This window comes from Kockovaella imperatae (genome assembly GCF_002102565.1).
Source record: "Kockovaella imperatae strain NRRL Y-17943 chromosome Unknown BD324scaffold_18, whole genome shotgun sequence".
NCBI lineage: Eukaryota > Fungi > Basidiomycota > Tremellomycetes > Tremellales > Cuniculitremaceae > Kockovaella > Kockovaella imperatae.
In genome coordinates, this window is record NW_019028958.1 from 1 (window position 1) to 25,303 (window position 25,303).

General features: G+C 52.7%; 12 protein-coding genes across 12 annotated transcripts; 7 read left to right on the plus strand and 5 right to left on the minus strand.

The window, feature by feature from the left end:
- Positions 1-6: 6 nt before the first annotated feature.
- Positions 7-512, plus strand: BD324DRAFT_638926 (hypothetical protein; the record flags this gene model as incomplete). The annotated part of the gene is made up of 3 exons (XM_022017173.1): positions 7-174; positions 215-298; positions 349-512. Coding segments are annotated over 3 exons (372 nt in total), but the record flags the coding sequence as incomplete, so codon positions are not given.
- Positions 513-514: 2 nt separating this feature from the next.
- Positions 515-2,749, minus strand: BD324DRAFT_605767 (WD40-repeat-containing domain protein). Its single transcript, XM_022014004.1, has 7 exons — positions 2,442-2,749; positions 2,337-2,402; positions 2,195-2,299; positions 1,810-2,155; positions 1,654-1,774; positions 1,466-1,617; positions 515-1,430 (listed from the first exon to the last, which is right to left on the minus strand). Exons 1-7 carry the CDS (start codon positions 2,643-2,645, stop codon positions 538-540), a joined length of 1,887 nt encoding a protein of 628 aa, XP_021867931.1. The 5' UTR covers positions 2,646-2,749; the 3' UTR covers positions 515-537.
- On the plus strand, positions 2,750-5,615 carry BD324DRAFT_638930 (mRNA capping enzyme-domain-containing protein). Its single transcript, XM_022017174.1, has 7 exons — positions 2,750-4,398; positions 4,434-4,649; positions 4,689-4,786; positions 4,826-5,016; positions 5,054-5,230; positions 5,276-5,442; positions 5,481-5,615. The coding sequence occupies exons 1-7, from the start codon at positions 3,000-3,002 to the stop codon at positions 5,513-5,515; spliced, it is 2,283 nt and encodes a 760-aa protein (XP_021867932.1). The 5' UTR covers positions 2,750-2,999; the 3' UTR covers positions 5,516-5,615.
- A 63-nt stretch (positions 5,616-5,678) lies between these two features.
- Positions 5,679-7,516, minus strand: BD324DRAFT_584709 (hypothetical protein; the record flags this gene model as incomplete). Its single annotated transcript, XM_022013700.1, has 5 exons — positions 5,679-5,992; positions 6,034-6,330; positions 6,373-6,976; positions 7,014-7,196; positions 7,235-7,516. The coding sequence occupies 5 exons, from the start codon at positions 7,514-7,516 to the stop codon at positions 5,679-5,681; spliced, it is 1,680 nt and encodes a 559-aa protein (XP_021867933.1).
- A 448-nt stretch (positions 7,517-7,964) lies between these two features.
- Positions 7,965-8,683, plus strand: BD324DRAFT_638936 (putative ribosomal protein S20). Its single transcript, XM_022017175.1, has 4 exons — positions 7,965-8,211; positions 8,262-8,361; positions 8,414-8,513; positions 8,563-8,683. The coding sequence occupies exons 1-4, from the start codon at positions 8,109-8,111 to the stop codon at positions 8,647-8,649; spliced, it is 390 nt and encodes a 129-aa protein (XP_021867934.1). The 5' UTR covers positions 7,965-8,108; the 3' UTR covers positions 8,650-8,683.
- On the plus strand, positions 8,657-10,370 carry BD324DRAFT_207114 (kinase-like domain-containing protein). Its single transcript, XM_022012181.1, has 6 exons — positions 8,657-9,181; positions 9,227-9,331; positions 9,379-9,691; positions 9,735-9,931; positions 9,975-10,112; positions 10,160-10,370. Exons 1-5 carry the CDS (start codon positions 8,774-8,776, stop codon positions 10,104-10,106), a joined length of 1,155 nt encoding a protein of 384 aa, XP_021867935.1. The 5' UTR covers positions 8,657-8,773; the 3' UTR covers positions 10,107-10,112; positions 10,160-10,370.
- A 20-nt stretch (positions 10,371-10,390) lies between these two features.
- On the minus strand, positions 10,391-12,690 carry BD324DRAFT_653928 (hypothetical protein; the record flags this gene model as incomplete). The annotated part of the gene is made up of 11 exons (XM_022018725.1): positions 10,391-10,595; positions 10,647-10,815; positions 10,862-11,048; positions 11,089-11,195; positions 11,237-11,354; positions 11,394-11,932; positions 11,970-12,054; positions 12,092-12,322; positions 12,371-12,507; positions 12,562-12,597; positions 12,639-12,690. 11 exons carry the CDS (start codon positions 12,688-12,690, stop codon positions 10,391-10,393), a joined length of 1,866 nt encoding a protein of 621 aa, XP_021867936.1.
- Positions 12,691-13,306: 616 nt separating this feature from the next.
- Positions 13,307-14,946, plus strand: BD324DRAFT_638940 (flavin-containing amine oxidoreductase). The gene is made up of 3 exons (XM_022017176.1): positions 13,307-13,583; positions 13,622-13,670; positions 13,711-14,946. Exons 1-3 carry the CDS (start codon positions 13,353-13,355, stop codon positions 14,916-14,918), a joined length of 1,488 nt encoding a protein of 495 aa, XP_021867937.1. The 5' UTR covers positions 13,307-13,352; the 3' UTR covers positions 14,919-14,946.
- Positions 14,947-15,010: 64 nt separating this feature from the next.
- BD324DRAFT_610498 (phospholipase C PLC-C) lies at positions 15,011-16,493 on the minus strand (the record flags this gene model as incomplete). Its single annotated transcript, XM_022014201.1, has 2 exons — positions 15,011-15,886; positions 15,927-16,493. The coding sequence occupies 2 exons, from the start codon at positions 16,491-16,493 to the stop codon at positions 15,011-15,013; spliced, it is 1,443 nt and encodes a 480-aa protein (XP_021867938.1).
- Positions 16,494-17,504: 1,011 nt separating this feature from the next.
- On the plus strand, positions 17,505-19,317 carry BD324DRAFT_584701 (Brix domain-domain-containing protein; the record flags this gene model as incomplete). The annotated part of the gene is made up of 8 exons (XM_022013699.1): positions 17,505-17,564; positions 17,624-17,653; positions 17,703-17,786; positions 17,837-18,006; positions 18,055-18,124; positions 18,174-18,281; positions 18,321-18,792; positions 18,848-19,317. The coding sequence occupies 8 exons, from the start codon at positions 17,505-17,507 to the stop codon at positions 19,315-19,317; spliced, it is 1,464 nt and encodes a 487-aa protein (XP_021867939.1).
- Positions 19,308-20,540, minus strand: BD324DRAFT_605790 (protein-S-isoprenylcysteine O-methyltransferase). The gene is made up of 5 exons (XM_022014005.1): positions 20,085-20,540; positions 19,909-20,040; positions 19,733-19,862; positions 19,555-19,685; positions 19,308-19,504 (listed from the first exon to the last, which is right to left on the minus strand). The coding sequence occupies exons 1-5, from the start codon at positions 20,422-20,424 to the stop codon at positions 19,410-19,412; spliced, it is 828 nt and encodes a 275-aa protein (XP_021867940.1). The 5' UTR covers positions 20,425-20,540; the 3' UTR covers positions 19,308-19,409.
- Positions 20,541-20,643: 103 nt separating this feature from the next.
- Positions 20,644-25,303, plus strand: BD324DRAFT_207767 (hypothetical protein). The gene is made up of 9 exons (XM_022012182.1): positions 20,644-20,810; positions 20,891-20,949; positions 20,998-21,165; positions 21,218-21,887; positions 21,947-22,553; positions 22,594-23,796; positions 23,853-25,000; positions 25,053-25,115; positions 25,170-25,303. The coding sequence occupies exons 1-9, from the start codon at positions 20,793-20,795 to the stop codon at positions 25,248-25,250; spliced, it is 4,017 nt and encodes a 1,338-aa protein (XP_021867941.1). The 5' UTR covers positions 20,644-20,792; the 3' UTR covers positions 25,251-25,303.

Genomic DNA, 25,303 nt, shown 5'->3' on the forward strand with positions numbered 1-25,303 from the left:
TACAAGCTGCATCGATCACTGCTGACAAATGTAGAAAACTGCAACAAGGACAACTTCCCCCTCGTATTCTCAGACGTTGAGCTGGTCATTCGTGAAACTCCAGAGAACCTGGACTTTATCGAGCGATTCATCCCAAAGCTTGAATGGAATGCGCTGGTGGACACGGCTAGATCAGTGAGAAAAGCTTACAGAACTGAGCTGACCCGGCAACTAGCTCGGGGACACCAGCTTGCCCGAGGAACAACCGGAAATGTTGTCTGAGGAGTTCCTGAAAGCCTTACATCATGTGCTTATGGAGGTGGGTCGGCTGGCAGCTACTGGGATCTGACTCATGCTCGTGGGAATTAGATGCACGTTGAAGAGGGCAAAATGATATGTCAGGGTTGTGGTCACATCTATCCTATAGCAAATGGCATTCCGAATATGGTGAGTCCCCTGAGGCGGATCTTGCGTCTGACCTTGGTATAGCTTCTGGCAGAACATGAAATCGGGCGATGATCCGCAATCGCAATTTACTGTTGTAACATATGCATCTTGTCATCTCCATCCTCTCCCTCCAGCTCCGCCGCCTCCATATACCTGATCTGGCCCATGGTTTCCATACCTCTGCCCTGGGCCTTGCCCATGACCAGGAGGCGGGCCATGCCCATACGGCCCGGACGCCGGCGGAGGCGGCCTCTGCCCCTGGTCAGGACCCCGATTGTAAACACCAGGCCCGCCTCCTCCTGATCCCGGGTCTTGCCGACCAGGACCTCCGCCTCTTCCACCGTAGCCGCCGGATCCAGGACCATACGCATTTTGAGGCGGTCCATATCTGTTCGAGGCCGGAGGCGGCCCGTATCCTCTAGGTCCACGGGGATCATTGAAAGGTGGCATAGCACCAGAGGAAGGAAGTGGCGCGGCCATAGGATCAGGTACCCAGGATCGTGCAGGTGGACCTTGGGGTGCTGAGCCTGACACGTTTCTCGGCGCACCAAACCCAGGCAGAGAAGAGGGCCCGTCCCCGGGTTTGGCCCCGAAATTTGGAGACGTCGAGCGATCCTCCCGGTGCCCATTGCCCAAACCTGGTAATCCAGGTGGAGCCTTCTCCTCCTCTTTCGCCTCGAAGTTCCACTTTGATTTTGAATTGGCTCGCTCGCCTTCCATCTTTAGACCTAGAGCTTTCTCCTCGCCCACGTGCCATCTGTCTGACTCTTGACCACCTTGGGGCCTTGCACGACACCAGAACCGTGTCGTAAAGTCTTTCGATCCCGAGCAAAGCAGATGTCCTAGAGGATGGAAGGCTAAGCTGAAGACGGAATCCTCGTGTGCAGCTTGCATAGTCGTTATGGGGTCCGCTGGATTTGGAGCTAATAGGGACCAATACATTATGACGCCGGCAGAGTCCCCTGAAACCAGGAGATCGTGGTGGATCGGATGCCACTCGAGGCCTGAAGTCAGCTGTGATGGTCGAAAGTCCACTCACAGTGGATCTCCTTCCCGTGACCCTTCATCACGTCCAGCTCTCTGAACGTCCGGATGTCAAATAATCTGATCAGACCATCTCCGCCTGCAGTAGCGACATAATGGCCGTTCGGACTCCAGTTGCACGAGTTGATGACGGCTTTATGTGAATGTCTGAAGCTCAGCGCAACATCTCCAAGCTCGACTCACAATGTACTCAAGTCTCTCCCAGTACGAGGATCCCAGAATTTGACCAACATATCCTTACTTCCACTGACCACGAGGCCTTTGCTCGGATGCCAAGAGACGCATCTGACATCCCATCCATGTCCTACTCGATGAGCTGGTACCAAACCATTGGCTTACCGTTCAAAGCCCTCTCCTCTTTCGCTTCTCTGTAATTCCAGATCTTGACCAGACCATCATCTCCTCCAGTCACGAACCGCTCATCGTTCGGACTCCAGTCTATCCCATGACAGGCCTCTCGATGGCCTTGGAAGCCATGGATGTTGGTGAGTTGAGGGGTGAAGTATTTGATCCCTCCCAGTTTGTCGACCGATACGAGTGATTGTCCATTATGTGAATACGCTAGCGCCCGTATGGAATCGTCGTGTACTTGCGTGATAGACTCGTAGTTGAAAGAAGATCCATTCCACAGTGTGAATTGGCCTTTGTCATTGCCAGTCAGCAGACGCCGAGCGTCTGGTGTCCACTACGAGCGAGTCAGGTACAGGAAAGATCATTTACTCACCTTGACTACGCGCGTTGGGGACCGCTCCTTGTTGATGGATGTGTGCACAAAATGGTCACAGACAGATGTGGAGGAGTTGAGACGGTGAGCTTCAGGTGATAAAAGCTGTGGGATCAGCGCAGTTCCCGGCGGAGATACTCACCCCAACTATGTCAGAGGGACTGGGATGTATGGGGGGCAGGTAGTTCAGCCCTCTCAATTTGACGGTCTGCACGTCAGTCCTTTGATCCGTCTGATTTTGACTCACCTGGCGCCATTTCAATACCCCTCCAGAATAATCTACTGTCCGTCTAGGCTTGTACCTCTTTGCCCTCGAATCGTTGCTCAGCCTGGAGACTGCAGCTTGATACGCCGCTTGTTCCTGAACCTCTTCATTGTCCGGATGGTTTGGTTCAAGGTAGCGTGAAGGTTTCCAAAGATCTGGGCCACGCGATGGACCAGCAGCGGCCATTGCAACGACGCGAAACCGCCTGGTCGAGGCCAGCACTCAGAGCAGGATGATGTCTGGATATTGAGATTGCAGGCTCGACCGACCCGAGCCAAAATATTTGGATTACCCGCCAAAATGCTGCTGCGCAGGAGATCATTTGCATTTCTACCTTGAACATCCTTCGATTCTTCTCGCAGAAGGGTTACAAACACCTCGGTTGGGCATCGGAGAGGTGGAACCTGATCCGATCCTCATACATCTGGAGACTATGGTGCACTAGCTGGCCAGTCATATAACCCTCTTGTGCGCCTGAAAAAAATTTGTCAACATCTCATGGACACACATTTCGGTCATTACTGATATCCTGGCCGGAACATGGTGTACGATCCTGTGCGCGATAGAGTGGTCCAGTCTCCCCTTGAGGCCTCAGGGTCTGAGCAAGAGTCCTGGAGGAAGTCGGCTACGCCAGTGGATGACCGATATGGACGAGAAACTGAGCCCAGATCCTATCCACCTTCATTCCAACATGAACATTCACCCCCAGGCACGTACCCAGTCTCTCGGTCAACCTCTGGAGGTCTGAGAGGTCTTTTGCATGATGATGATCGAGCTATTCGACCAGGCAGCGGCAACGGACGTGTCTCGTCAGGTACATTCGAGGACCAAGGCTCCTTTGGGCATCATCAATCTCAAGCTGCGGGCTATCATGCAGTACCACCTTCTCAAGGACGCGCTTCCATTCATGGTCTATTGAACTCGACACCCCTTGCTCCCCCCATCTCACATTCCAGCTCTGCATCCTCTCATCGCACGTCTTCGCCCTCAAACAATTCGCCTGCGACAGGCACACGGCATCGACAAGACAATGCTTCAATGGTCCCGGTGACACCGCTATCTGCCAATCCTCGATTTCAGTCTCCGTATGCCTCCGTCAGTCCTGCATCGGCATACATCCCACTTCCACCAGATACTCAGTTCGCGGTCCCAGATCACCTCCCTGGACCCTCGCGTCGCAGTTTAACCATGGACCCCTACGGACATCGAAGCACTCCTCATACCGTCATGTATCGATCTCCTTCGACATCCGAGTCACCTCGAGGCCTGCCCCAACCTCTTCCTTACTCAAGACCAACTTCCTCATCCAGTCAGAGCTTCTCTCATCCTTCTTCATTGCATGGGCAACACGACTCGCCTCATCGCACAGCCCGGATTCTCTCAGAGGATTTCAATCAGCCTCGAGGTCCTGGTCCCAATCGAAGGGAAACGATGCCAGCCATCCCCGTCACTTCATACTCGCCCTCGCGACCGGCCATGAGTGAGCCGCCTCGGTCTCCTTCGCCGCTACGGACCGCGCCATATGATCCGTACCGTTTCGGTGAACCGACGACGGTGTCACTTCAACCTATCACATCTGAAGAAGTCGCTCACTTGCGCCTTCTCGCCGTTGAGAACAATCCACTGAGACGAAAGAAGCGCAAACCTCTACCTTCATGGTCTGGCCCCTCACCGAGCTCACGGGTGCCATCCGAGACCGACATATCATACTTCCCACCTCAAAGCGGAGAGCTACGCCGATCAACATCGAGGCTGTCCATCACTCCTGGGCCCGGATATCCACCTGCTAGTGATGGTGCACCTACTCCTACCGAGCGGAATGGTAAATCTCAGAGCCTGAAACGATCTGCCAGCGACATGGCTCAAGAACACGATACGTCGAGACGGAAAGTTAGTGACAGCCACTATGTGGGAAACGCAGCACAGGTTGCGGATCACTGTGAGTCGCTACAGTCGTACAATGCTGACGAACAGACAATGCCAGACCAGATGTGGGCGTCCAAAATCGGGAACTGTCACCGATCATCGGCCTGAAAAAGTTTAACAACTGGATCAAATCCGTCCTGGTCGGTCTTTTCACCCATCGTCCAAGGGGAGGGCCTGGCGCCAAGGTCCTAGATATTGGCTGCGGAAAAGGCGGAGATCTCCAGAAATGGAAACAGGCGAGAATCCAACTATATGTTGGGATGGGTGAGTCCTTCGGCCGCAGCCCGATCTGAACGACAACAGACATTGCGGCGACATCTATCGACCAAGCTCGGGATCGCTTCAATCGACTCAACAGGCCTGGCTTTGACGCATTCTTCTTCGCCCACGATTGCTATTCGGTGAGTGTTCCGCCAAGTCGACTCCGCTAACATTTCAAGCAATCCATCAAAGATGCTCTGCCTGGTTACCTGGCCAATAAGGACATGTACGACAATGTGTCAATGCAATTCTGCATGCACTATGCCTTCGAGTCGGCTTCAAAGGCGAGAATGATGATTGAGAACGTGTCAAGATATCTCAGACCAGGAGGGAAATTTATTGGCACTGTGCCGGACTCTGAGCTCTTACTGTGAGTGCCACTCACAATGTCATGGCTGAAAGTCCAGGGATCGTCTCAAGGCTATACCCGAGGATGAAGATTTGAGATTCGGAAACGGATGCTATTCTGTTCAATTCGAGGAACGGAGACACAAGGGACTCTATGGCCACGCATATCACTTTTACCTCGAAGATGCGGTAGACGATGTCCCAGAGTACATTGTGGACTGGGAGAATTTCGTTTCGTGAGTCGCAGCCCCTTGAGCATTTCGGTCCTGACCGCCATCGAGTCTGGCGAGCGAGTATCGACTAAAGCTCATATACAAAAAGAGCTTCCACGAGATCCTCCAAGAAGAGAAGGATTCGCGAGATTTTGGGCCTCTTTTGGGCAAAATGGGCGTCATCAACCCCGAAGACGGCTCGAGTCAGATGGATGGTGACCAATGGGAGGCAGCGAGTGAGTTGACCTATCGGACAATGGAGCTGACGAGTCAGACCTGTATATGGCATTTGCATTCGAAAAGTCATAGAAAGTGAGAGAGCTAAGGTGGACGGTAGCATGTCGTATAATGGCGGGAATAAAATCCAGTTGTACACATGAAGAGGAGATGCATCTTGGAACAAAGCGCGATTCCACACATGACGCTGCTACAGTGATGAGACGACTTTTTGTGATACACGCGTATCCCTATGCTAGCTCGGCGTTGACAGATCTCGCCTCTCCCATACCTGAATGACAGTCTCTCCAAGGAAAACCATCTCTTTCCTGACTTCCTCGACTCTAAGGTCCTGCATTTCAAACCACTTTTCGCCGTCCGCGCCCCCTCGTCCTGCTCTCTGATGGATTTTCCACGACGTCATACCTTCTTCGTCTTTCGTCCGAGATGGTTTGCTGACCCCTGGACCTGTTCCAGCTGAAGATGTCGTCGCAACAGTGGAGTCTAGAGTGACGTTTGAAAGCAAGTCATATATGGTGTGCATCGGCGAGGATGGTTTCGGATCGACATCTGGGCTCATCAGTACGGAATATGGCAAGAGAAGAACTCACAATCCACCACATCGACGCCCCGAAGAGGGAAATTGACAATGGTCGGGTTTTTCTCTTCTACAAAGTTGTTCTTTGTGAAGCGCTTGATGTGAAGGATCAGATACGGCGGTAGGGCCGTCAAGTGATGTCGCTTCAATGTCGGTCCAAATTCCTGGGTGGTTTTGCCGTCGAATTTGGCGAGGATAGCGGACAAGGGAACTTGAGGAATGATCTTTTTCTCATTCAGATCGGTGAATAGGGGTGTAGCTGGGAGATCGAGGGCTAAGAATAGGAATGGAGATGAAACGACTTGGATCTCTGCGGAATGATCAGCCACGGTGGGATTGGGTGTCAACTCACCTCGACCAATGTCGAATATTGGCCTCGCATGATCCTTATGGATAATGACCTGTTGCGTCTCGATCTGCACCTTGCCCTGAAATGTAGAGTAGATAACACTTGAATTCCTCTTCTTCGAGCCTCCCAGATCCCTATGCAGAGTGTTCACCAGCCAACCCAGGAACTCGACCGGATCTCCTTGCTCTGTCATCTTGAATTTGCCATTACTTCTTTTGGCGACTTCCTGTAGGAACTCGTGCGGACTAATCTGAGCTTTGAACAATCTGGGATTCCATAAGCGCTTGGCCAAAGTCGCTAACCGCTTGACGAGCTCGGTAGGTCGAGCTTGCTCCTGGAGCTGAGGGGTGTTTGGATCTAGGAGGAATTGCCTAACGGGAGGGATGTGCAGGATGAGTTGCAGGATTACATTGAGATAGTCGTTGGCCTTGACGTTATTCAGACCGATGTAGCCTGGATAGTAGGCTGCCCCGTCTAGAGTATAAGATGGCGGCGGCAGGTTGGAAAGAGCGGGTAGGGCGGCGGATTTGTACTGAGGATTGAGGACACGGAGAATGTCGTTAAGAGATGGGTCGGAGACGGGGTATCCTTCAGGCAAAACGTAAAACTGGATTGTGAGCTCAAGGCGGGGGAGCCAAGCTCACCTTTTCCGTCTCCAAGTTCAGCCATACGCGATGGTTCTGATCCACTGCGTGCCGATAGGCCCAACTGCCTCTGCCTCTCCCTTGGAAATATTTGCCGCATACCAGACAAGCGTAGACGTTGATATTGCTCAAAGATTTCGAACATAATCTTTCAAAGTCAAAGTCTAGGTTGGAACGAGATACCTGGATAGGTCAGCACGACTGGGCGAAGAAACACTTACCGTATCCAGATACAGGTCTCGACGAGAAAGGTCCTCGGGTTCAGGCCTCGACTCTTCTTCCTCATCACTACTATCATCGATAGCTGAGCTTTCGGCTCCCGGTGGTAGCGGCGCAGTCGTCGACGGAGGTGGAGGCTGTTTTGACGAGCCATTGGCGCCATTGGCGTGTAAGCGACCGTTGGAAGACGAAGAAGAGGGTGAAGGAGGCAGAGTGGTGAACGTCTTGTCAGTGTCCAGACGAGCTCTTTTGGCGGCGGGTGGTGAGGTAGGTGGGGAGCGCATAGGCGAAGACTGAAGAGTGGTCATGATCAGTGTTGTATGTCCAGAGGTATGTATCGCAGTCTGCTCCGCCAACCGTCGTTTTGAGACTTGAATGACGAGAGTGCAGGTGTCGCCCGCTATGGGACAATCCGGACAATGGATGAAGTGGCTTTTGTTGGCGGGTAGAACCTTTGTCCGCTGCTGTCCTATGGTTCCATAGAAGTCAAAGCTACTGCTGTAGCTTGTAGGCGCCCGTCAAATCCGTCGCTGCGTCTTATATCCTCTCGCGCTGTCGATGTCTATGCTCTCATACGCCTCAAGCAAGTCACCGTCGTGCTACAGTATCACAAATCCCAGCTGGTGAATGCCAGGAAAATATCCACGTCATAAAATCCCGACGAAACTTTTGTTATTCCGAGCTTGTCTTTGGGTCTTGTTTCTTTCTTATATTCAGGCGATAGGTGAGTTAAAGCTGCCGTCCACCACGAGATAGACGAGATCCACTGACATCGTTCCACAGTCACTTTGCTAGTCTTTTCACCCCGCTGAGAAGACTGAGTCGCTATCCCATAAGCTCTTTTCCCACAAACTTTCACTTGTTGAAACTTTCAAAATGGACTACAAAGAGGACGTTGAAAAGTCTGGGGCCGGTGCCGCCAAGATCCACAAGATCAGAATCACCTTGACTTCTCGAAATGTCAAGCCCCTCGAGAAGTGTGAGTGCGGCGTGTGACTCAACATCCTTGGTCCCTGACATTTTGTCCAGTCTGTACCGATTTGATCAACCGAGCCAAGGACAAGGAACTCCGAGTCAAGGGACCCGTCCGACTCCCTACCAAGCACTTGAAGCACACCACCCGAAAGACGTGAGTTGTGGTGAGAGCTGGTGCAAGAGGATCGGTTCTGACGGTGCTGTAGTCCTTGTGGTGAAGGATCCAAGACTTGGGACCGATACGAGATGAGAATTCACAAGCGACTCATCGACCTCAACTCGTCAGCCGATGTCGTCAAGCAGATCGTGGGTAATCTATGGTCGTTTTGAGGATAGCTGCTGACAATCCGCACAGACCTCTATCGCGCTTGAACCCGGTGTTGAGGTTGAAGTCACCATTGCTGGTGTGAGTGCAAAGACAGTGACCCAAGGATTTGGCTGACCGTGTTGCAGTAAGCACCTCTTGGGACTTTTCTTCGTCTGTAGTCGGCTTCTGTAGTCGGCTTCTGTCATGTTCATGCATGCTGTTGCCGCCCTAATCTGTCTGTTACTGGCATGCTGGGGAGATGTTGATTGCACCGCGCTTCGGACCATTATGTATCAGGTGCACTGTTACCTGCACGGGCGGAAATGTAAAGGTCGGACAGACTGGGATGCAGTTGCCGTCCACAGGTGATTCGCTACTGGACCGGCCCCCACCTGAAGTGCAAAGATGTGCATTCCCCCTTTCGGGACCCAACTTCCCCACTTGTACTGATCACTTGATGTCAACTACAGAACAACCTGTGCAAGTCGAGGCAACACGTGCCAATGAAAGGCATGAGATCGTTCGTCTGGAAGTACAGACGGTCCAATCTATAGCGCGCGGTGGTTGGAGCCAAGTGACTCTTGTAGATGCGAAGTGGGGATCCGGACCGAATGTTGTCGTCCAGAGACTTGTTCGGAAGAGAGCAAGGCAGCCTGTCGCATTCAAGGTAAAAGAGGGCTTTTGGTGCATGCGCTCACCCGTGCCTCTCTAGCACCGAGAGCTAGAGGTTCATCAGGATTTGAAACACCCCAACATTGTCAAAGTCGAAGGATGGTGGTACGAGATGGCCGCCGACCATGAAGCCGAGCACGGCGAGGTGGGGGAGCCCAAGCGAAAACCTGGAATGCTGACGGGCACTATAAGAACGTTCGATACCTGAACCTCCTGCTCAGCCCCTATTGCCCTCAAACTCTCAATGATGTCAAAGGTGAACTGTCTGAACGACTCTTACTCCTGTTCGCACAGCAATTGTTCGGCGCCCTGGAGTATCTGCACGCCCCCGAACGATCTGTTGCTCATCGGGACCTCAAGGCCGAGAACATCCTGATACGAATAACAGCGGAGGCAGAAGGTCAAGGACACCTTCAAATGTATCTCTGTGATTTTGGGTGTGCGAAGAGAATTCTGCCTACTGAGCAGAACGGGGTGGAAGTAGGAGAGCCAAAAACGCGAGCTCGTGAGCTTCGGGCAACTCATACAACGCGCTGACAGACCTGTAGCTGAGATGCTCAGACAGAGTGGCTTTGGCACGTACACGACAGCCGTCGACATATACGCAGCTGGCCTCTTGCTCTTCTATGCACTACTCGGTCGAGATCTCGTGCCAGCTCGACCAAATCAACAAGAGCAATTACTGGAATATGAACGGGTATTCGGACACGCTAAAACAGCGTCAGAGATAATCTCTCTCATCGAAGTAAGAACATGACTTTCTTGCGACATGCTGAGACATGCTGCAGTCCGAATCCGCACGCGACGCCAGGCCAACACCGAGCCAGTCCGTGCTCCAGCTACTGGCAGACGTTTTGACTCCCGACGTGAACGCCAGACCGGAAGCGCAGGAGCTCGTACGCCGGCTGAAAGGGCTTTAATAAACGGTGCGCAGCCATGGCGTCCGCACTTTTCAGTCAACTCAGCGTCGTAGTCCAACCCTGCTGCTGTCACTGATTTCTGATGATACCACCAAGGTCATGGAAGGGCTGTGGTAAGCGAGTCCTGAGATTGTCATGATCCATCAGCCCGGTAAGGAGTAGATATCCATGATGAAAAAGGTTGCCAATAAATGCGCCTTGCAAGACGACCAACGATGCAAGCGTCTGCCAGCAGAGTGGGATTATGCTACATTTTCGACATGTTTTGATGACTGCTGAGATACTCAACCCAATTCCCCATCTCTTGTATGGATATCTACGACACCCCTCACTCCATTCATGAGCTCCATCCCATATCCCAGTAGAGATCCATCTTTTCTCGGTGTGTAAGACTTGATCGACGGATCGTACGAGAGAATGAGCATTCCAGCCGAGACGAGGAAATCGAATATTCTGCCCGACTTGTTCACGTCGATTTTCATCATTTTCCTGTTGGGCTCATCAACACCGGCCTATAGAGTTGCACGTGGCGCGACTGACCTCGCGTCCCGGCGGCGTAGCTGCCCTTTGCGCCGCTCATTCTCTCTGATGTACATCTCTTTGATTGTGAGGTAAGGCTTGGGAAGGACACGAAGTGAGGAGCAGAGCGATTGCTCTTCGGTAGAGAGGAGATCCAACGATGCGGAATTGGCAAGGTTGAGTGGAGTGGCTGAAGAGTATTCAGTAGGTTTGCGGAAAAAAAAAAAAAGACTCACCTGGCTTGCGCGATGCAATCAGAGGGATGCGCGGGGTTGGTTCGCGACTGTCCATATGCTTTTTGGCGTCCACCGGCGGCGGTGTGCCATACGCTGCACCGTGGAGGAAGCGATGTTGGCCGGCGTTGGCACGCGCACCAGTAGGCATGACTTCGGGTCGAGTGGAATTGAGCGGTCGATAACCGGCCTGGATACGAGTCAATGACGGTGAAGGGGGTGTTCCTCACCCTTGCGACTTTGGCAGCGTCATAAGCTTCTGCCTCTGCGCCGGTCGTGATGCCCATCTTTCTGTATTCTTGCAGCTCGGTGATCCTCTTGCGAAGTTGGTGCTCGTCTGAAATGTTTCAGTCGGGAAACATCGTCAGTGCAACCCACAAATTATGCCCTCGATCAGTGTCTCGTAATCCTGAGCTGTCTGCAATTTCGCAAAGACCTTGTATCTCTGCACAAGCTCTCGTTCATCGCGAGCTCGCTTCTTATCCAGCGCTTGCAGCTACGTCATCAGCCTTGCGTCAAACGCTAGATGCCTCACCCTCTTGTGTTCCGTCAAGCCTCGGTCGAAGAGTAACTCCTTGGCCTCTTGACGCTTGTCCAGCTTGTTGAAGTATATATCCAGTAGCGCGAGCTTGATCTCTAATTCGTCCTCATCCTCCTCATCGTCGGCCGGGTCGGCTCGTCCCTTGCCCTTGCCATTGACGTCGGGCTTTGTAGGGGACGGTGAACCGCTCATCCGTGAGCTACTGGCCTCGGGCTGCTCTTCATCCCTCGGTTCCGACTTTACTCTGACAGGCTCTGGTTTGCCATTCTTCGAGACTGGCTTTTGGTCCTTGGCTTCCTTGTCACTTTCCTCATCTTCGTCCTCATCGTCCTCTTCCTCTATCGGCTCGGTGACCTTGGCAGCTGGCTGCTCATCCCCTCCGTACTTGTACACTAGCCTAAACTCGAGATCCTTGATCGCCATTTCTGCTTCATTGTCCACTTCGTGTTCAAATTCGAGACGTCCGGGCATGAAGCCAGACACTTCGTGATTGGTCGGGGCAGAAACCATGGGAGGACCGGCGGGAGGGAGGGCTAGGAAAATCAGCGATGTCGGTTCGGCAGCACTGACTCTGAGGTTTGCGAAGCTCCTCAATACGAGCCTTCTTGCGGTTCTGAAACTCGTCTGGATCGATGTCAAAGTTCTCGTGCATGGACTGAGAGCTCAGCATGCGACAAACTCCTTTGACTCACGGGCATGAACTCCCGTTTGACATATGGCCTATCCGAGTCAGGATCCGACTTTTGTTCCGCCTCGATATAGGTCGAGATATAATGCTTCTCGCATTCCTCCTTGGTCCGCGTTCCAACATGCGAAGCGACTTCGATCCAATTGCCCAGACCATGAATTATCAGACCCGAGATGAGCAGCAGCTCTTCGTCGGCTCCCCAGTCCTCTGTGAAGATCGGCCAAGAGTGTTGCTCCTATGTCTGGTAAGCAATCACTTCACATGGCGCGCTTGATGCACTCACGACGACCTTGTACTCATGCCATGGTTTGTGAGGATTGAACTCTTTGCCTTCACAAAAACAGTTCGGACAGATGTCTACATCTTCGCACCCTTTCGCAGCGCACTTGATTCGCACAGTCTGAGTGACATCGACACCACCTACATGTATGCGTCAACAAGGCAAAGTTTCCGCTTACCGGCAGATATACGTACAGCCATCACATGTCGCCTTGATACCCGGTTCAAGAGCTGATTAAACGTCAACGGCTGGACATGGAAGCGCTACGCACCTTTCCCCGAGCCGTTGGGATCTGATCTGACCCGACGGCTGGTCACGGTCATATCGCTGTGTCAAGTCCTCCTCCACCCAATCTCAGACTCGTGACGAAACGAGTCAAAGTAGGTATATGTCTCTCGGCTAAGACGCGAGACCGAAATATCGGAGGTTGATCATTCGCGTCGTGTAGATACAAGGATCTTGAGAGGAACGATGCAGGACCTTTTCGGGGTCGTGATGAGATCTGAACCTCTTCAAGACGCTCTAGCGATGACTTAAACTTAAAGGGGTCACAGAGCTCGTGTTGACCTCCACGGTCGTAGTGAGGTCAACGAAAACAATGGGTGGCGGGGCTAATTCCAATTCGGAATCAGGGTTGAAAATGAGTCCAAAGTGCTGATGGTCGTGTCCAGACCTTGGCTTCGGTTCCTGAGCGATGTGATCTGATCGCAATGTTGCTTTCGATACCTTCTGGAAGCGTATATCGGCTCGAGGACGACTCTATGCTATGCCTTCGGGCTCGCTCTTGTATGCTTCATCATTTCACCCCAGGGGTCAGGGATTCCAGAGGTATGAAAATTGATTCCGTCAGATAGCTTCGGCGATATCAAGAAACATCCAGATGTGGCACTCGTTCGTAGGCCTCAACCTCCATCTGGTGGAGGTCGGCCCCGCGATCCGCTAGTCACTGTCACTCAGTCTTTTGCATGGACTCATCTCATAGACTATGCCGGTATTCGACACGATCATCATTGGCGCCGGTTGGTCCGGCGCAGTCGCGGCCAAACATCTGAGCTCCAAGGGACGCAGCGTCCTCGTGCTCGAAGCCAGGGATAGAGTGGGAGGTCGTGCGGATACTTGGAAAGACGGCAATGTCAAAGTGGATGTTGGGTGTAGCTGGATCCACGGGTACAAGGAGGGCAACCCTGCTAGGAGCATTGCGGAAGAGCACGGAGTGGTGAGGGTACGAGAGAGGTGTCGATCTGATGTGTCTAGGCTACGCACCTACCGAAGCCCGCAGATGGACTGATCTACGGACCAGACGGTAGGTTTACCCCTTGTCCGTGGACACTCACCCTCTTCAGGCTTGTTGTCTAGCTCACAAGCGAACTCGCTTCGTGCAGCCCTGTCAGCTGCCCAGTCAGCCTTTCAATTACCTTATCCTCCACCTCCTCCGACTGCATCACTAGCATCTGCTCTCTTTGGCTCAGATTCTCCCTTGTTCGCATCTGCAGCAACGGCGGATCCATCTTCAGACTTGAATCAAACGTCGCCAGCTGACCCGACGACCTCGTCTCCGGCTTCGGGCTCCAGCAAGTCGGCAGACAAGGCCAATCTTGTGTCTCTAGCCAGGTCGTTGGAAGTTCCTCTCGGATTGAAGCTTGAGAAAGCTTCTTTACGCTGGACAGGTTGGGAGTCGCTTTCCAACTTTGCTGGATCCGATGCAGCACCTGAGGGTGGCTACGAGGCTTTGGTGAGGAAAGTCATAACGAAAGCCGTGGATCATAAGGCGGAGGTCCTACTTGGGACGGAAGTGACTTCAGTCAAATTGCAAGACGATATGATCACCGTGACTGATCGAACAGGGGAGATCTACCGAGGCAAAACAGTCATCTGCACGATCCCGCTCGGCGTCTTAAAGACTTTGCCTTCCAGCACATTCTCACCTGCTCTTCCCGCGCGAACGCAAGAAGCGATCAAGGGGACACATGTTGGAGTCTTAGAAAAGCTGCTTCTTGTCTATCCAAAAGCTTGGTGGCCCAAGGCGGAGACTGCCGGCTCCTTCACATTCTTACCGACGTCCACCCAAGCAATAAGCGACACGTCGACGCCCAGAGAGATCTTTGACGCCTCGACATTGATCACTGCAAATTTCGCTTGTCCTTCGCTCCCTGATCCTTCCCCAACTCTCCTCACGTACCTCTCAGAGACCCCTGCACTGGCGCTTCTCAAGCACGAACCGGCGGAAGTTGTCGAAGCCTTCCACCACTTCCTCATGTCGCGATTCGGTGTGGAAGATAGTCCGCCTCCTAGTCGGTCGCACTTGACAAACTGGTACACGGATCCTCTTGCAAGAGGCGCCACGACGACCCCATCCATCGTCTCAGAGCACGGCGAACGAAGTCCTATGGATTTCAAAGAGCTGAGTCGACCAGCTTGGGGGGGCAAATTGGGTTTCGCGGGCGAAGCCACGGAGATGGAGCATCGCGGCTCGGTTGCTGGTGCCGTTGTCAGCGGTCAGCGTGAGGCTGAACGGGTCGATAGGTATCTGACGATGAGGAGTGAGGGATGAACTGGATGCATTACAGCTTGTCGATCCTTTTATCTTTGTGAATCTCCTGCATACCCAACAAAAAACTCTAGGAGGTTGAACGACGCTCTATGCTACGCCTCGGGACAGAAGGGTTTGGCGGCAAGCACGTTGTCACGCTTGAACTGGACGACATCGGGCAATGTCTCCGGAGTCCACCGAGAGAAAGGCAAAATCAAATGATCGAATGCAGGAGAAGCCTCGACTCTAGGCGTGAAAGGCTCCCAGTCCCAAAGATAACTGACTGTCCTGAGAATTGAGGACGCAGAATACGCGACGAACTGGTGAGCAGAGTTCATACCTTCCTGTTCGACAATCGGGGCTACCCAAGGCGAAATGAGCCATGTAGGCATTCGACCTCCAAGCCGATCAAAGCCAAAAGTATAGTTCTGTCCGTTTGGAGCGGTGCTTGTGAATGTCAAATCGTCGGGAGGCGTAGCAAGGGGAGGTGAAACGTGATCATGAAAGCCCCCCGTCTCGTCAAATGTCAGAACTGGAAAAGAGTGTTCGTCAGCGGGCCAACGAGTTCTGAATGTCGTTAACCTACTCCAAGCGATCTCGTCCCATTGAGGACTCGCTCGCAGTGCTTCGTAGACTTGCTTGATGAGCTGTTCGCCTTCTGAGACTGGCCCCGTAGGGTGCATCGAATTGGTTCCCTCTCCACAACATGAAGGGTTGATGTAGACGAGATTTGGCAAGGTCCCGTTCGCGGCATCCGCATAAAACTCGTCCATGTAGACGACTTTATCCGTGTTACCGGAGGAATACGTCCACTCGAACCATCTTGCATCCTGGATCGAGTCGTCGACCAAATAATCTTTCCACGTCCGTCCTGACTCAGTGAGAGCCTGGAAGATGGACTTTTGAGGCATGGCGTTGTATGCAAAATTGTTGGCTCCAGCTCCGTTGGACGTCCCGGAGCAAAGAGATACCCGGTTAGGATTCGTTGGCTGTCTTGGTAAGTCGTCTGAGAGCCTCGTAGCCACTCACACCGGGTATATCTGAGAACCACCTGTTGAATACGACAAAGTTCTTACTCAACTCTGCAAGGACAGGGATCTCTTCCTCCGAGTAATAGTGCATGACTTGGGTTCCCAAAACAGTAGCATTGACCTCAGCTCCATAGTGAAAGATTTGTTCATCCGCAAATCCATTCATGGAAGGTGTCAGAGATCCATCTTGAATGGCGCTGTTGTCCGGTATATAGGTACCGTAGAATTCCATGTTGTTACCAATGACCGAGTGATCAGGGTCATCCAAGATGGAGTTGTAGTCTGTCGGACCGGTACATGCTTGACCTTGGCTCGGGTCGGAGATGTTGAGCGGGTTGCAGAACTGACCGTTATTGGTCGGGTTGTCCAAACCCCAGATGTCTAGTCCACCCAATAAGTTGTCAAACGAACGGTTCTCCATCACCATGATGACCACCGTCTTGATCTTGCTCTGGAGATTAGCGATCGAGAGGGGCGAGCCGGACACGACACTAGTAGGGTCCCATCCTTGAGCAAGAGTGGTGGCCGGAGCTGCCAAGATGAAAAAGAGGGGCGCAGGGCGCATGGCGAAAGGAAGGAGTATCGGCGAGGTGCGAGAGGTTCGAGCAAGCGAAGAGGGTGTCTAGCCATCTCTACTTATACACCTCTTGGATCCTCCTGGAAGTCTTGAAAGCTGGATAGACTTCGCACGTTTCCCCACCGTATTTAGTATGATCTGGACGGGTCGCTTGCAGACCCGGTCGTGATGCACCGGCGCTTGGCACCATGTCTATACTTAGTCTGGCTCATGTTTGCGTCCCTCTTACTTAGATTAGCACGAGGTGTCAGATAGAGACCTGTGTCTCGTCAGATACGCCATGTAGTATTTCGAGGGTAGTATTCGGAGACATCCGTTAGCTTCGAATGGATCAATTAGGCATCAATATGTTCTTGAGGTGATGGATGTAGATGTCTTGACCGACTGCCGTTGCCCACCTCTTTGTCAGGAGATTATCTGCCCATGCTTAAAATCCAAGCTAGTGGTATTGTGAATGCGCACGTGGGTGGGGGATGTTGGTGCAATCGACGGTCGTTGTGGAGGACATCGGTGTCATTCGAGCCTGAGTCTGGCATGTGCGAAAGGTAAGGATCTGTTGTCGGTTTTCATCAGTGGTAAGCTCCACCTTCGTTCTCACACGGCGGTATTCTACTGCCCCCGCAGGCGGAAAGGTTGTTCATTCTTGCTGCCAGGTTGGATATCTTTTAGCTCATAGGCAGCTGCAGAGTGATGTTTGTAGATAACCGCGAGAATCCAACATCTGCATGGCTGACTCAGAGTGTCAGCAGTCCCACTGAATAAGGCGAACAAAGTGCAGACTATTGCAGGCAGCGAATATTGGCAGGTATCCTGAGTCTTGCCCTACAAGGTGGCCTTCACTTGTAACAAGACACGGTACGGTAGCTACAGCCATAATTGCAGATCACGCTTAAGGCGGCGAGAGCCGTTTGATAACTCGGAATCAAAAATTTCCGGCAGTCTTTGGTCCACCGGCCGTTCTTTCTGTTCAAGCTTAGAACATCCAGTTAGCAAGATACCATGGCCAAGAGAAGAAAGAACAGAACTCACCTGAAAGGAGCAGCTAAGGGTGAAGAAGAGGTTGGTCCTTCCCCTTGAGCTCTTTGAATCCCCGATACTCGAGCTAATTGTTACAATAGGAGAATGTACCGAAATCTTTCGTGATCAAGGTGAGTGCTCACCCAATGCTGTTGAGCGGGTGCTGATCTAGTCGTAAAGTCTGGCGTCGTCACAAAAAGTATATCAGCCCTCGTGAGGGATGTGAGGAAACTCATGGAGCCCAATACTGCTTCCCGACTACGTGTATGTCCCTTTATACCGAGGGATCTGTCCTGACTTTGGCCCGCTTGCAGGAACGACCCAGTGCACGTCTACGAGATTATCTTACCATTGGTCCGACGCTCAAAGTGACTCATCTGCTGGCTTTCACGTTGACAGATGCGGCAAATGTCCACTTGCGAATGGCCAGACTGCCTCAAGGGCCAACATTGACTTTCCGAGTCCAGCGTTACAGCTTGATGCGGTGAGCGTGGTCCATCAGATCGCCAGGGCAAAGTCTGATACACCTCAGTGACCTTGTTCATTCATCTCTACGGAACATTGGCAAAGCTCCAGGAGGAGAGTATAGGCATCCGCCTTTGGTATGTTGAAACTCAGCGCGAGCAGTCCCCAGGCTGACACTGGACACAGCTCGTTTTGAACGGATTTCAGCAACCGGCAGATGGTCCTGCCATGCCTCAGTTACGACTCATGAGCACCATGTTCCAGGGTCTGTTCCCCGCCATTCAGGTTGAAAAGGTGCGCTGTGCCCTTGAGAGCTTATGCTAAACAGCTCAGTCTGCACTACCGAATTTCCGTCGAGTCCTCCTCTTGTCATATCATCATACCACCCATTTGATCTCCCTCCGCCATTTCACGATCATCGTTAGACCACACGGTGTCTCTAGACGTGTCAGGAAATTAGTCAACGGAAACGCTGCTGCGACATCACGACGACCCGACCTTTCCGCTGCTGACGATATCGCCGACTACTTGTTGAAACGAATCACAAGTTCTGCCTCGGACGGAATGTCAGTAGGGACGGGGGGCTACGATTCAATGAGTGAGACAGAGGCCAGTGAAGGAGAGAGCGATACAAATGCCGTCGAGCTGCCGGAAGACTATGTCGGAAGAGGGAATCGCAAAGGAGAGCGAAAGGCCGTTCGATTGGTCGAGACAGGACCGAGGATGGAGCTGAGGTTGATCAAGGTCGTAGAAGGATTAGTCGGCAGCAAGAGAGGGGAGGGAGAGACTGTCTTCCATGAGTTTGGTGAGTGGACGACGATGACTGATCTTGTTCTGATGATTGACTGACACTTTTGCAGAGCACAAGACCAAAGCAGAAGCCAGCCATCTGGCAAAGGTTCACGCAGAGCAGAGAAAGATCCGTGAAGCCAGACGCGCAGAACAAGCTGCAAACGTAGCGAGGAAAAAGGCCGAGAAGGCCAAAACAAAGGGCAAGGGCGAACCCGTCAGCGAAGAAGAAGAAGAAGAGATGGACGGACATGAACTCGATGTGGAGGGTCTGTCGGGCGATGAAGATCCGGAGGAGGCTTTGCAGAGGCTGCAGAGGCGGTCTAGAGCTGCAGAAGAGGATGATGATGAGTTTGAGTATGAGGATCGGATAGCCGGGGATCGCCAGGACGAAGGAGAAGATGACGACGATGAGGAATGGGATGAGGATGTTGGGGCTGATGATGTCAGTTCAGAAGGGGAGGATCTAGGTGATGAAAGCAGTGAGGAGGAAGATGATGTACCGCATTTGCCGGCCAAGAAGTCAGTGAGACTACGGTGAAGCACATGCATGTATCTTGATGATTTGTCCTCCTCTCACACAAAGGCATTTGTTGGCTATTTAGCGTCGATTCGAAGGACTCGTCCTCAATCTCATGGACTGATGAGGAATGGGAGACCTGTGCCAACTCGCCGCCTATATTGCACGTAATCGTCACCAAAAAACCTGACGAGGTATTTCTCTTCCTCTGAGCCACAATCAGCAAGTGTTTTGCTCGTCTAGACTCTGCCTTCTCACCCCTTATCCGGGAAGAGAAGAACCGTCCAAGGATGAATATGAAGACTAGTGTAGAGATTATGTTACCAAGCAACAGTTGGGTTGCAATGGCCCAGTAGAAGAACCCGCAGTAGGAAGGATGGCGTGAGAGTCTGCGTCCTTGTGAGCTGCATGTCTTTCAAAAAACTCAATAGCTCACGAGTACACGCCATGAGTGATCAGAACATGGTCATCGTGCTTGATGTCTTTGACGACGTGCGAGAATGAAGCGTTGGCATGAATCATCGCTAGTGATCTCAAAGCCTGGCCTCCGACTAACAGAGCGCATACTGGGGATGTTCAAGGGTGAAGTACGAGAGGACTTTGAGCACTCACCAGCGAGGATGACAGGTGCTGAGCAAAATCTCGAGTCGAATTTACCAGGAAAGAAATAGCTCGATAGGAAGTACTCGCCCAGTCCAAAGAGGTGAGCGTAATGGTACTGGTTAGTATTGTTGAGCAAGAATGCTGCATCGAGTGAGCTCGTGGAGTTGACTGATAAAGAAACTCACCATCGACACTCAATTTTAGAGGATTCCAGCCCGCCGTCGTCCAGAATTCGCAGAGGTGGAACAGACCCCAAGCGAAGCCATAGATTCCAAGCTGAGGTCTGGCCCAGTTACCACCAAGACCACTTCCTCCAAGAAGATGCTGAGCTGCGAGTGTGAGCGAGGATAGTGCCACGCCACCGAGCAAAGCAGATATGACCGATACCGCGAGAGGAGTGTTTGGAATGCTTCCTTTCTCACGATAGTGCGGAGCCTTGGGAAGGAGGTCGGAAGCGGAAGCGGGAGTAGGTGTGGCCTGCGACCGAGATTGACCGTTGATATGTGCTCCTGATCCGTTCATCATGTATGATGTGTGAAGAGGATCAGAGGATGTTCCAAAGATATCTCCTCTCTACATTCTTTGATCTGCTCATCGTCCACCCCCCTACAAGTTGAACAATAAGGGAGACAAGGTGCTGCAGAACAAAAGTCAAGAACAATAACTGCCTGAGACGCTCGGAGCCCCACATGGACCCGCAGGTATAAATGCCACGTCAGACTCCTCCCCTCGAACGAAAGCATCTTCTCAACCGCCATCTTTTCGACCCTTGATGACTTATAACCATGACTAGACGTGTTCTTTCAGTCTAGAGACCGCCTGAAAACCATTCTGTCCTCTAGATAAGGTCTGAATCCATCGGCTGACCCTTTTCAAGGGAGATTTTGGCCGCCATGGAGTCTGAGATCTCTGTAAGTCCTTCTTTATCCTCTCGTTCTGTTTACATCGTGACTTGAGCCTGTATCCGGGACTGACCATGCGTTATACCCAGCCGATAGAGATTCGAGCGGCCGTTCATGAGCTGCTAGAAGCCAGAGAGGCTCGAAAAAGGCAAGTCGCCAGGCCAAACCCATGTCACAATATTGACATTTGTGTTAGCCAAGTGGCCTCCTCTCATGATGGGGATCTTCGGCTCCTGCATGGGATGCTCGATCGGCCCAAGGTCCCTGGATCGGACTTTCCAATCATCGATGAGGACGAAGTGGACTTTCGGGCATTAGAAGGAGGTTATGAAGCTTGGAAAGCTCAGTTTGAGCTACATGCGGGGTACGTGTTGATCCCTTCGACGACTCGACGCGATCGACTGATCAGAACGCAGACCTTCGCGTATATCTCGTCTCAAACTGCCGTCACTTCCTCCTCTTTCTCCTCCTCCTACCACGAGCGTCTTTCCTGACGAGGTAGCGGTTGGCGAAATTGTCGAGATACAGCCCCCGCCAGTCGAGCTGGAAGTCAAGGCCGTACCTTCAGAAACCATCGCGATTTCTCCATCCCCAGAACAGCCGACCGTGTCACTAGGTCAGGTGTCAGAACCTCCTAAATATACGCCCGTCATCCAGACGAATATCATTGTGCCAGAATGGATCCCCTTGGGCAACTACAATCCAGCCAAGGACGCTTCGTCCACCCCTTCAAAGGTCTTCATGCCGCTGGAATCTGACTATGTCCATGGTCTACCGAGCCTTCCGCCTTTACCTCAGACGAATAAAAGGAAGCGCAGAGGTAGTAAGACGGAGGAACGTAAGAAAGATCTGGCACTCTTGCAGATAGAGTACAGCCTTACACCGATCAGTGGCAGTTTACCCAGATCGACAAAGTGTGTCCTGACGGGCGATTGGAGAGTTGCAGAGCAGGAATTGAGGCATATTAGAGCCATGGAACGGATAGACGAGAAGAAGCAAGCGGGAAGATGGAGCTTACGGCAGCCTAAGAAGCTCAGGGGTCCAGCGATGCCGAAATCTCATCACGATTTTCTGCTTGAGGAGATGGTGAGTCATCAGTCGGGCCGACGTATAGTGTCGGATCAGTTGAAGACTGACGGGATCAGGAATGGATGCGCATCGATTTCGGCGAGGAAAGACGTTGGAAGATTGTCGTGGCCAGGGAGTTTGCGTATCAATGTGTCGAGTGGCATCTGTCAAAGGACAAGCGCGCTCTGATGGTGGGAGGTCGAGATTGGGGCGAATCAAACAAAGTCCCGATACCTGGTCGGTCGGACCACCCATCAGACGAGAGCGAGGAAGTGAAGATGGACCCCAACAGCCCGGCAGCGGTCTCAGCAGAGGACGGTGAGGATGATGTGGAGATGTTAGTCCAGACAGTGGATGAAGAAGAAGCGAGTCTGGAACCTGAGATGGAGCCAGCCTCCAAGGGTGCAGAAGTTTTGGAGGAAATACTACCTGTCGAAACCAAGGCAGAACCACAGGACAGCGCTATGGAGGTCGAGAAGGATGCGGATGCAGACGGTGAGGAAGACGCAGACGCGGATGGGGAGAAGGAGCCTGATGTGGATGCGGATGGCGAAGTGGATGCAGAAGGCGAGGACGACGCAGATGGTGAAGTAGATGCCGAGGGAGAGGAGGCAGATGCAGATGGCGAAGAGGATGCGCCCGGTGAAACGGAGGATGTCACTGAGGCCGCCGTAGGACTGGATGGTGAGCAAACCAACGACAGACCGGTGTATCTGACGATCAGATATCCCCCCTCTCTCAGCGGCGGAGAGTCCGAAAGGGCAGAACGTCCCCTCGCCTACGCCTTTACGCCAACCTGTCTTGCCCGGAGGTATCGTTTTGCACAAGCGCTTTGCCAATGCTGAGGAGCTGTTGAAATCGAGACGACCCATTTTGGATATGCCCCTCGAGCGGGCCATTGTGGATATTGAAGCGCTCCCGCTTCTTCCCAAAGCGGCGGAGGCCCCAGCCGAGGCTGACGAACTAAATGATCCTCTGTCGTTCGTCGACCTCTTCCCGGATCTCGCAACGTATGCTGGCCCACACCCTCACGAAGAGGAAAAGATCGCTAAACGCCTGGACGAAGGATTGACATCGGCTCATCGAATTGCCCACGTCTCTCGAATCATGGATGTCAACCCTGTTCTCGTATCCGCAATCAAACCCGCTCGAAATGCTTCCTTGGAAGGAACTTGGGATCTACACGACGGCATGTGGTTTGAAGATCCGAAAGGATCTGCCGACGTACCGGAAGATGCCGTTCAGGCCACCTCGAGCGTCTTTACGGGTCGAGCTAGAATGTCTCAGAATCCTAAATACGCCCCCAGTGTACCTATCCCTTCTGCCCAGGGGCTTCGACCTGCTCATGTTTGGACAGACGAAGAAGATCAGGTCCTGCACCATCTAGTTCAGACGTACCCTTACCACTGGCAACTCATCTCCGACATGTTCAATTCGCTAGTCATTGGGATTCCGACTGACAAGCCAAGTGCCTATGAGTGTTGGGACAGGTGGTATTGGAAATGGGGGAGTGGGGCCGGCAAACCTAGACCTGATCCCATTGTGGTTGCGGCTCAAGGTACAGGAACTCCTGGTGGACCCTCTTCCGGGACCGCAGCTCCAACAACCGCTCTCACTTCTGCACCCCCTCCTACAACAGCTGGCGCAGCTATCCCGGGGACATCTACAGCACCTCTGGCAAACGGACCAACGAACACACCTCAACCTATCGCTGTACCTACCCTTCCTTCACAGCAGAATGGTATTTCCTCCGACGCTCCAATGCCTGAATCCGCGCCTCCACCACCTGGCATGTCGAAACGCGAAGCCAAGGCCGTCGGCCGACACAAGTACGAAGGGACTAAGAAGGCCGTGAGACATCAAGCTGTGTACGATGCCATGAGAAAGTTGTCTAGAAAACGTGATGCACTTCGACCTCGAGGCAGTGGTGAGTGTCCAGCGTTTGAGGATCCGGCTCTAGCTAATCAACCCATTCTTCTTTAGTCAAAGATCAGCCTCAGCGAATTATCACAGTACACGAGAGTCACGCCAGTTACCTCATGGCTCAGGTCAGCACGCCGTTCGAGCTGGTCGAAACCAAATTCCAGCGAGATCTTCGTGAGATCAGAGAACGACAACAGCGTTTGGCACAGATGCAAGAGGCTAGAGCTCAAGTTGCAAGGCAGCAACAAGCTGCATTGTTGGCTCAGCAGCAACAACAGCAGCAGCAGCAACAACAACAGCAACAGCAACAGGCAGGCGGACCAGGTCAAGTTCAAGCGCAACAGCCGGTTCAAGCGGGACAACAGCAGATTCAGCCTAATCTCGTTCAGGTCCAGGCTGGGGGTGCGGCCGCTCCCATGCGCCCGCCTTCTGCGCCTATACGTATCGGTCCCAATGGCCAACCTCTGCCGAACATGGCTCCTAGTCAGCAACAAATTCTGACAGCCGTAGCTGCGGCAACGGCTGCACGTCAGCAACAGCAGCAGCAGCAGCAACAACAACAACTACAACAGCAGCAATCTGAAGGATCTGATACCAGTGGCAGTGCCGCTACACCTGTGACTGGACCTCGACCCATGCCTCCACCTGGTCAAGGTCAACCTATCGCGCAGAATCCACAGGTGCAACATCAGATGCAATTGCTCCAGGCTCAACAGCTGGCGGCGAGACAAGCTCAAGCCCAGGCTCAACAAGCTACTCAACAAGCCGGCGTAGCTGTGCCTAATCCTCATCGACGAGCTTCGTCTGGCGGTACACCTCATTCCCAAGGAATGGTTGCTTCGCCCTATTCACACGGTGAAGGTCTACCTAATGGTGACGGGCAGCATGGTTCACCAGCCTTGGGCAACGCGGCCATTGGTCCCCAATCATCTCCATCTCAACAAGCTGCAGCTTTACAAGCTGCTGTTCAAGCTCAAGCGGCATTGGCTCGAGGTCAGGCGGCTCAGCGTCTTCGTGTCCCTAGCTCCGGAAGTCCTCAACTGGCTCAAGGTCAGCCACCTACACCTATCAATCCTGGTGGAGCGCAGGGCGTCAACGTCAATATGAACAATGCATTGATGCAGCAAATCGTGGCGACTCTGCAGGCAAACGGACAACAAGCTACGCCGGACACTATCCGACAGCTTTCCATGTCTATGATGAGAAATGTGAGTGAAGTGGGGCAGTGTCCGGGATCCGGCGATTGAAGATGTTTCGTAGATGGAAGAGAATCGAGCGCAGATGGCGGCAAGTCAACAAATGGGACAGAACATCCAGGGCGTGGTGAGTGGATCTTTCCCCTGTCTCGACATGGAGGTTCTGATGCTCTGCCTCCAGCCCCAATTTGCCCGGTCGCCCGGTGTACAGACTACTGGGTCTCAGCCAAGAGCCAGTCCAAACCCCAGTCAGCAAGGATAGTACGATGCCTCTTGCATATCATAGCAGCTTCTGTAATTATGCAATTCCCAGGC

What these genes read in the sequence shown, in the direction of transcription:
- BD324DRAFT_605767 (XM_022014004.1), bottom strand. Translation starts at nt 2,645, where the DNA reads ATGGCCGCTGCTGGTCCATCGCGTGGCCCAGATCTTTGGAAACCTTCA. An exon ending in CCCCAACGCGCGTAGTCAAG is followed by an intron (nt 2,156 to 2,194) that starts GTGAGTAAATGA and finishes ACTCGCTCGTAG; the next exon opens with TGGACACCAGACGCTCGGCG. An exon ending in TCACGGGAAGGAGATCCACT is followed by an intron (nt 1,431 to 1,465) that starts GTGAGTGGACTT and finishes AGCTGACTTCAG; the next exon opens with GCCTCGAGTGGCATCCGATC.
- BD324DRAFT_638930 (XM_022017174.1), top strand. Translation starts at nt 3,000, where the DNA reads ATGGTGTACGATCCTGTGCGCGATAGAGTGGTCCAGTCTCCCCTTGAG. An exon ending in AGCACAGGTTGCGGATCACT is followed by an intron (nt 4,399 to 4,433) that starts GTGAGTCGCTAC and finishes GCTGACGAACAG; the next exon opens with ACAATGCCAGACCAGATGTG. An exon ending in CCGGACTCTGAGCTCTTACT is followed by an intron (nt 5,017 to 5,053) that starts GTGAGTGCCACT and finishes CTGAAAGTCCAG; the next exon opens with GGATCGTCTCAAGGCTATAC.
- BD324DRAFT_638936 (XM_022017175.1), top strand. Translation starts at nt 8,109, where the DNA reads ATGGACTACAAAGAGGACGTTGAAAAGTCTGGGGCCGGTGCCGCCAAG. An exon ending in TGTCAAGCCCCTCGAGAAGT is followed by an intron (nt 8,212 to 8,261) that starts GTGAGTGCGGCG and finishes CATTTTGTCCAG; the next exon opens with TCTGTACCGATTTGATCAAC. An exon ending in CCGATGTCGTCAAGCAGATC is followed by an intron (nt 8,514 to 8,562) that starts GTGGGTAATCTA and finishes CAATCCGCACAG; the next exon opens with ACCTCTATCGCGCTTGAACC.
- BD324DRAFT_207114 (XM_022012181.1), top strand. Translation starts at nt 8,774, where the DNA reads ATGTTGATTGCACCGCGCTTCGGACCATTATGTATCAGGTGCACTGTT. An exon ending in GGCAGCCTGTCGCATTCAAG is followed by an intron (nt 9,182 to 9,226) that starts GTAAAAGAGGGC and finishes GTGCCTCTCTAG; the next exon opens with CACCGAGAGCTAGAGGTTCA. An exon ending in AGATAATCTCTCTCATCGAA is followed by an intron (nt 9,932 to 9,974) that starts GTAAGAACATGA and finishes GACATGCTGCAG; the next exon opens with TCCGAATCCGCACGCGACGC.
- BD324DRAFT_638940 (XM_022017176.1), top strand. Translation starts at nt 13,353, where the DNA reads ATGCCGGTATTCGACACGATCATCATTGGCGCCGGTTGGTCCGGCGCA. An exon ending in TTGCGGAAGAGCACGGAGTG is followed by an intron (nt 13,584 to 13,621) that starts GTGAGGGTACGA and finishes TGATGTGTCTAG; the next exon opens with GCTACGCACCTACCGAAGCC. An exon ending in ACTGATCTACGGACCAGACG is followed by an intron (nt 13,671 to 13,710) that starts GTAGGTTTACCC and finishes CACCCTCTTCAG; the next exon opens with GCTTGTTGTCTAGCTCACAA.
- BD324DRAFT_605790 (XM_022014005.1), bottom strand. Translation starts at nt 20,424, where the DNA reads ATGATGAACGGATCAGGAGCACATATCAACGGTCAATCTCGGTCGCAG. An exon ending in AGCACCTGTCATCCTCGCTG is followed by an intron (nt 19,863 to 19,908) that starts GTGAGTGCTCAA and finishes GAACATCCCCAG; the next exon opens with TATGCGCTCTGTTAGTCGGA. An exon ending in CTTCTCTTCCCGGATAAGGG is followed by an intron (nt 19,505 to 19,554) that starts GTGAGAAGGCAG and finishes ATTGTGGCTCAG; the next exon opens with AGGAAGAGAAATACCTCGTC.
- BD324DRAFT_207767 (XM_022012182.1), top strand. An exon ending in GCCAGAGAGGCTCGAAAAAG is followed by an intron (nt 20,950 to 20,997) that starts GCAAGTCGCCAG and finishes CATTTGTGTTAG; the next exon opens with CCAAGTGGCCTCCTCTCATG. An exon ending in GGCCGCCGTAGGACTGGATG is followed by an intron (nt 22,554 to 22,593) that starts GTGAGCAAACCA and finishes TCTGACGATCAG; the next exon opens with ATATCCCCCCTCTCTCAGCG.